At 38.8% G+C, this 8,212-nt stretch overlaps 1 protein-coding gene across 1 annotated transcript; it reads right to left on the bottom strand.

Moving 5' to 3' along the window:
* Positions 1-1,201: 1,201 nt before the first annotated feature.
* LOC139144856 (placenta-specific gene 8 protein-like) lies at positions 1,202-6,765 on the bottom strand. The gene is made up of 5 exons (XM_070715659.1): positions 6,529-6,765; positions 3,472-3,568; positions 2,838-2,934; positions 2,481-2,626; positions 1,202-2,191 (listed from the first exon to the last, which is right to left on the bottom strand). Exons 2-5 carry the CDS (start codon positions 3,547-3,549, stop codon positions 2,090-2,092), a joined length of 423 nt encoding a protein of 140 aa, XP_070571760.1. The 5' UTR covers positions 3,550-3,568; positions 6,529-6,765; the 3' UTR covers positions 1,202-2,089.
* Between the last annotated feature and the right edge of the window lie 1,447 nt (positions 6,766-8,212).

Genomic DNA, 8,212 nt, shown 5'->3' with positions numbered 1-8,212 from the left:
AGCTAGCTTTAGAATGGGATGTTGAATTGTGAAATAGGATTTGGAAGTGCATGATGTGTTGTCAAATGAAATGGGGAAGAGCATGTTGAGTTGTGAAATAGGATTTGGAAGTGCATGATGTGTTGTCAAATGAAATTGGGAAGAGCATGTTGAGTTGTAAAATAGGATTTGGAAGTGCATGATGTGTTGTCAAATGAAATTGGGAAGAGCATGTTGAGTTGTAAAATAGGATTTGGAAATGCATGATGTGTTGTCAAATGAAATTGGGAAGAGCATGTTGAGTTGTAAAATAGGATTGGAAATGCATGATGTGTTGTCAAATGAAATTGGGAAGAGCATGTTGAGTTGTAAAATAGGATTTGGAAGTGCATGATGTGTTGTCAAATGAAATTGGGAAGAGCATGTTGAGTTGTAAAATAGGATTTGGAATGGCATGTTGTGTTGTGAAATAGCATGTTGAGTTGTAAAATAGAATTCGGAATGGCATGTTGTGTTGTGAAATAGCATGTTGAATTGTAAAATAGAATTCGGAATGGCATGTTGTGTTGTAAAATCAAAGTAGTAATTTTGGCATGGATTGGACACCATAATTCACGTGCCTGTGTAACGTTATGGAGGAAAGCGCCCTCACATCCATGCATTATTTTACATGTCACGCCCCGGGCCGGTGCCTAAATAAGGGCAATCGCGTGCATTTCAGAACTACCTCAATAGGCCAAACCCGGAATTCGAATCGACCACGGTACAACAAAGCCATGTGCGCAAACGCGCACAGACGTACGTGTATTTCCGTGCGCGTTCAGTACACATGTGGGTTTGTTTGTACCGGCATCACGTGATTATTTGGGCGTACTGAGTATGTAGAACGGCGTACGCATCGCGTCTTTTTTATTCCGGAGTAGAACATTCTAGTTACTACGCGCGTTGTTATCAGCAAACGTTCCATTCGTACACAAAGCCAGCGCGAGATTAGCCCCCCTCCCCCACCCCCGCGAAAAATAAATTGTGTTGTTCCCATAACATGGATTTAAAAAACAGGGTAGGTAGGTCGGCAGGAATTTTTTCCAAAATATTTTTATTGTTAAAGATGCATTTTTTCAGGGTTTCAGGGCGGTCAAATACAGGCCAAAACATTTCCAGGAAAATGTATCATACATATAAAAGGGGAAAAACATAAAAGACATACTCGTTCAAGCAAAAATCAAATGCCATATTGTTTTATTATTCATTTTATTTACTTATATATCTATTTATTTGTTGAGTGATCAAGTTTAATCGGAGCTCAGATAATAAAAAATGTGAAAAAATATACGTGAGAGAAAGGCTAGAAGGAAAGATTGCTTCTGATATAGTTATTGGCAGGTAAATATTTGTTTGATTTCTGTAGATAAGGCATTCCACACTTTGGTGCCTCGGAAATGAAAACTGGGTTAATAATCTGGATTTGAAACACTTCGCTAAGTAACAGTCCTTGCGATAAGCAGATAGTGTATGTTTATGATGTAGGAGTGAGGATTAATACACAGCATAAAACATTGTGGAAAAGAACCATTCTCGCATTTAAATATCAAAATTGCGAAACCTAAAAAAATCGCTGTCCCAACAATACGTCAAGTGATGAACATAAACTCCCGTAGGAAAATCAAAGGGACATTCACGGGCACTCGTGACGCTCTTTCGCATGAGTGAAAACTTTGTTTAGATTTTAACTGTTGAACTATTACAGAAGTCACGGTGCAGAAGGGAATTACACATAAGCTGGTTTTCACATGAATTTATTGACTTACAGAACTGATAAAACATAGATTTAAGTTCACTTTTGGTTATGTCACCGGTATATTCGCCCTAGTACTTGTAACTGTCACGACATTCCCCTGTCATTATTGCATAAAAACATTAACAGTTCCTGAATATGAATTGCGTCAATAGTTTGTTGAACTCGGGTAAATTCTGAACTTTAGTCATTACTGTTCTAGTAACGCATACCAGCATATACAAAAACTAAAATTATTTATCTGTAAGATTGTATACGGGACAGAATGTCAGTCTAAGGTTATATTGGTACTGGGTGCTAACTTGCAGACCGTTACTATTGTCGGTTCATGTAGGAGTTGTCCCACTCTCGTGATAACTGAGCGGCGACACAACACGTACACCAGGTCACAGCACAGCAGTCGCTGATGGCGCCACCCTACGGTAAAAATCGTCAAAGAAAATCAGTGATATATTGCACACAACCGTACCGAATTGAAAGCTTTCGCCTCCCTATTACCAAATGCATTGCCACTAATTTCTACAACTGAACTCTTTCTAGCATTCTGTGGCGCAAAATTTCGGCTGCAATGCATTTTGTTACAACGAGGGTACTTCCAATCCTGGAAAAATACTGGCGAAGTTGCCAGGAAAAGTTTCAATATAGACAAGATATTGCTTTGACATTTGCAATTGTCATTACAATTTGCATATCTGATGGTACTCACCGGAATATTCTTCATTGTTCTCATCTTCATCCTGAGAACCATAAGATCAGCGCCGGCTGTAAGGCATAGTGGCATACAGCAGTGTTCGTTCATCTTGTCGGCTAGGTAACATCTGTAGCATGGGAGACAGAAGAACGCCGCCAAACCTGGAAACAGAGGTACACGGTACATTTTAGGTGTTGAAGGTTGACACACTCTCTCTTCAGAGAAGTCACATGTATACTTCATAAATCATGTCAGTTACATGTCTGCCTGTCTGTCCACCTGCCTGCCCCGTCTCTCTCTCTCTCTCCTCTCTCTCTCTCCTCTCTCTCTCTCTCTCTCTCTCTCTCTCTCTCTCTCTCTCTGTATACATACAACTGGTGATGTCTTCAAAGCATCCACACAAGTCCGTCGTCCAATGTCCGGGTGGAATAACCACCTGGCCAGGGCTTTGTGTGACCACCACCACATTCTAGTGAGAAAAGAAGAGTTGAAATAAGTTAAGGACAGAGCTCGAAAGTTGAGATGAAATTGAGGGATCATCAAATTCACATTTGTTTGCGTTCACTTTCACACATTGGTCAGGCACTGCTATTTCGTATCACACAACACTATAACCATTTCCACAAATGTCGAGTGCGGTCAATGGTTAAGGGTTGTTCTTAGTCATATATATCTTTGACTGCTTCGATATCTTCATGTTTTTTTCACTGCTGCTTGGTATCTGAAATACATGTTTCTGATTATATTGAAAACAAAGTTGGCAGTATCACATGGGTAGAGTCATAATTACCAGAATCAAGCTGCGTTATATCTCACTCCACAGGCGCGGCGCCGAAGAAAACAAGAAACAAACAACCTCAACCGTAGCTTTAAGTCAAATCATTTTAATGCGTTTGAACACTTTGTAACTTCAAGAGATTATCAGTTTTCTCTCCAGAAGTGCAAGTTCTGTTTCTCACCACTAATATTACAAAGACAAGAATGAATCATATGCTTTGTCCCTGACCTGAGTGGTAGATTGTGGCTGCGTCATCACTGGACCCCCTGCCGTTTCTTCTGTCTTGTAATAGCCCAGATGATCCATTGCGGTTTATTGTTGATTTCTGAAACGAGATTACATGATCATGACAGCATCATATCACGGAAACATTCACTTTTGACCAACAAGTGACGCTAAATAAAGCTTGAAGTATTTTACTGTGCCTGACGTCATGAGAACGACTCGCCCTGCCTTACGGCTTACACTTTTTTGAATTTTCTGTGATTAAGCAATACAGAACAAGCTACTTTGTTTGCAATTAGTTTTAACAAAATAATAATCCTGGCCTGGCCTTGATTGTGTTATTTTTTATATATTTATCAAATATTGGCTAAGTGCTCACGCCACGGGCAAGTAAGTAATTCAAGCCAATGCATGATGCTTCTTGGCTTCTTTAGCGCCCCCATCTTCAGCTTGGTTAATTCCACTCCTTTCGTCGGCACATCCGGGGAAATTTGGTTACGCCTCTTCAATATTTGTCAAGTATTTATCAGTCAAATATTTATATTTATCATTTATCAACACTAACAGCGCACTAACTGATAACCATATATGTACGTAGTAAACCAGGGGAATATGAACTTTATAGGCAAGCTGGCGCAATAACTTACTTACATATAAAAACAAAAAGAGGTTACTGATTTGCAACTGTGTCGAGAATTTTGGACATTTTACTTCAGCGTAGGGTTGTTAAAGGGACATTATTTGTATCTTTTCATTTTTTTTTTCATTTTTTCGATGACTGAAATCCCCGGTCAAATCAATAGGAGACCTAAATTGTGACTATGGACGGCTTCAAGGATATGTAAAACCACCTTCTTGCTCTTTACGGCAAGGTTCAATGTTGGTAAGGGCGTCCGCGCGATTTGAACCAGCCGCCATTATTGAACCCCAGCACGTGACCAATATTACTACGCATACGTCAACTATCAAAGTACAGCTAGAACGCTGAGCGACCGTCACCTACACAGTAACTTCAGCACAATGCATATCGATGAGCTCACGGCGCATAAACAAATGCACGTCTCACAAACTACTGTCAAATAGTGAAATAAACAGGGCATTTGCTTGTGAGTTTGATTTTAGTATCGATGACACGGACTGTGAAACAAATAAAACCATAAACGCAACTGGGTCAATGGTAAAACTAAAACCACAGGGGACACGTGCTTGTTGTTTATTTGTGTCTGTTTGTTTGTGTGTATGTTTGTGTGTGTGTTGTTTGTGTTTGTTTATCTATTTATTTTTCATAATTTAACAGCGAAAAGCTGTTTTGTTAATATTTATCAATAAAGAGCAGTTTATTTATTTATTTGTTTGTTTGTTTGATTACTTAAAGGGACATTATTTATATCTTTTGACCTTATATTGTTGCAAACGAGAAATTGATTATGTTGTTCGACTTGTTGAAAGATGTCTATAGAACGGTCGACCATAGACAACTTCCACCCCGTTTGCGTACACTGTATAGAAAAACCGTGGGTCAGAAGTTAATGGTGGGCTACCGTTGACCTGCTCTTTATTGACAAATATTAACAAAACAGCTTTTCGCTGTTATTTTATTAAAAATAACAACTAAACAAACACAAACATACACACAAACAAACAAACAAACAGACACAAATAAACAACAAGCACGTGCCCCCTGTGCTCGGATGCTTACAGCGGCCCAGATACAGTTAGCAGTGTGGTCTGATCGCAGGTCAACGGTAGCCCACCATTAACTTCTGACCCAAGGTTTTTCTATACAGTGTACGCAAACGGGGTGGAAGTTGTCTATGGTCGACCGTTCTATAGACATCTTTCAACAAGTCGAACAACATTATCAACTTCTCGTTTGCAACAATATAAGGTCAAAAGATAAAAATAATGTCCCTTTAAGTAATCAATCCTTTACGTCATACGTGCAGTTTTAAACATTTTAAAAGTTCGCTAGAGGTGTTATTTGTATGAACTTCCCTTTCAGTTCTTGTAATCTTATTGAAATTCATTATCACACAACTTTGATCATTGTGTGACCATAAATGAGATGAAGCATTATTGGCAGTCAAGTTTTGAACATTCTGCACAAGACAATTCGACACAAACATAAACGGCATATCATCCATTTCTCAAATATTGACGTTGACGTGTCTTTGGACTATTGCCAGCAGGGATAATCGTCCCCAGTGTTTGATCTTTGGTATTGGCTAAATCTGTATTGAGCAAACTATATGTGACACCCATAGTAATTTGTGAATAACCAAGCTAAATGTATCAACCCCTTATAAACCTTTAACCTCATCGGTACAATAAAACTGATTCATAAAAAAGTCCCTTGTAAAACCTGAATGACGTTTATAAATTATCGTTTTTAACACAAGTGATGAATTATGCAGGCATGCCGATTGCTTCTCTGATTCTGCGAGATGGTACGCCTTCAAAAGTCCATTGGCATCTTCGAACTCGGCATGGAGATCAGGGCGGGTGTTTTGACTTTCCCTTTTTGTATTCTTCGGCGAATTGTTGCACAAACGATAACCAACCATTAATATCTACTTCTTTCGCGCAACTTTCCTATCGTAAGCCGGCGACAGGAATCAACAAGAATACTCACACCAAACGATTGCATAAAAAATGTTTGGATTGTTTAAAGTGTCCATTTATCTCGTTTCGAATAGTCTTTCGAATAATTGTATGTTTCTTTTTGTACTCCATGGCCGTAGGTACATCTGCGTGTGCTTATGGACAAAATTAAACTTACTTATGATGCGTTAATCGGCCAATAAACTTACATAAGTTCTATGCACTATGTATGTAATTTTTATTCTATGCACTATGTGTGTAATTTTTATTGCGGTTTTATGTTGGGTGTGGCGGTATTTTTGGCCTGCATTCCCAGCACAAACTTACTTCCACAATTCAAATCGTCCGTGTAACTAGAAATGTGTGTCTAACGGCAATACACTTTGGTAGAAACACTTTTTCATTCATAAAAGCAATGACGGTAACATTATTTTAAAAAGGTAATCGTGAATTGCTCACCTGTAAGCTCAAATGGTATCTCTGATATATTGACCTGGATAGCTCGTCTCTTCTATGACCTGACGATTTAACACTTCTTGGACTTCAACACCACGCACGGACGATCCAAGCCGAAACTAGAATACTTCTAATGAAAAGAAATTCCTTTCTACACCCGAGAAGGTTGCTTTGTGTAGAACTTCGTCTCTCTCCGAAGCTGGACGACAACGGTGTGCAAAAAATGCGAAAATCAGCCTTATAAATATGTAAATGAGATGAAAAGTGGTTGGTCTGACGCACAGGCTTGAAAGAGTGTTGTCTGCGCAATTGGCGCCGGTTTATACCACGACGGCAATAAATAAAAAATAGAAGCAATACAGAGACTTTTATCATAATTATATGGTAATGATGTTAGTGGATGACTTTTTAACATTCAAGAGTTTTAATGACAGTCCAAGTTTATCAATAATTCCCACTTCCCACTCCTCAATATAGTTCATATTTATCATGATAGGACCGGTTTTTGTTATAAAATTTTCAAGGTCTGAACTTTAACCTTTTTTTCTGTAGCCCACACCTAAATGTATTTAGTCTTTCATGCCAACGCATAGAAATTCCTGCACTGTGTATTTATCACCGTCTTCTTACTTTGCACAGTGTTTTCGAAGATATGTATGTAAAAAGACAAATTGGTAGGTCGTGAGGTTTAGGAGAGCCAGTAGAAAATATTGTACTATTGCTGTTGTCGAAAAGTAGAGAAGTACATATTTTTAAATGCTTTGCACCTTTAGTAAAGAAAAGTGATAAAGTGAAATAATACTCCTCCTACTACAAGTGTATCAAATATTTGAAGGCAGAAAAAAATAGGTTACAGTCACAGTTAGATTGTTTCTGACAAGATCTACCTGTCCCGTCCTGCGTCCTGTGGTATTTTTATAGCTGTCGGTGAAAATGTCATCGTTGTAAAGATAAGACTTGCATGGCCTCTTTGCCTTATTTTAAACAGTCAACTCAAATCATACAAAACTAACTCCATTGCTCTTGTTCGTGACAGTGATGTTTTGATTCCACCGGTTTTCTTACAAATATGGCATGCTATGTTGTCTTTTTGTCGTAAAGTTGTTTCCAAGGGAAAACGTCATTATATTAATTGATTGCGATTGCTATGATTAAATTATGAGCAATAATTCATCTATAGGAGCCCAGTATAGATATGTGTTTACACTGGATTTTTTTCGCTACTGTTACTGATATGCTGATTCTAATCAATCATAGGAATCATAATTCAAATAAAAACAACTGATAAAATAAAAGCGTCACCGCTATGTACACAGATTCTCACCATATGCGCGACGCCAACACTGTTATCAACCTGCACTTTGACTAACGCGTTCTGTTGGAAAGACACTTATAAATGTACAGAAGGGTCAGCCAGTGAACATAAAAGAGTAAGCTGAAATGGAGAGAGAGAGAGAGAGAGAGAGAGAGAGAGAGAGAGAGAGAGAGAGGGGGGGGGGGGAGGGGGGGAGGGGGTTGGCAGACGGACACTGGCAGACAGATAAACAACAGACAAGCAGAGAGATAGAGTCAGATTACACAGACAGACATGTAACTGACAAGATTTGTAACTTCTCTGAAAGCGGGACGCTATGCGCTATCGTACACACATACAGTTGTGATTTGTGCAGATATGACGTGAGAAGAA

Source organism: Ptychodera flava, chromosome 12, assembly GCF_041260155.1.
Source record: "Ptychodera flava strain L36383 chromosome 12, AS_Pfla_20210202, whole genome shotgun sequence".
NCBI lineage: Eukaryota > Metazoa > Hemichordata > Enteropneusta > Ptychoderidae > Ptychodera > Ptychodera flava.
Note: the sequence above shows the minus strand (reverse complement) of the source record. Positions and strands in the feature narration are given on the sequence as shown.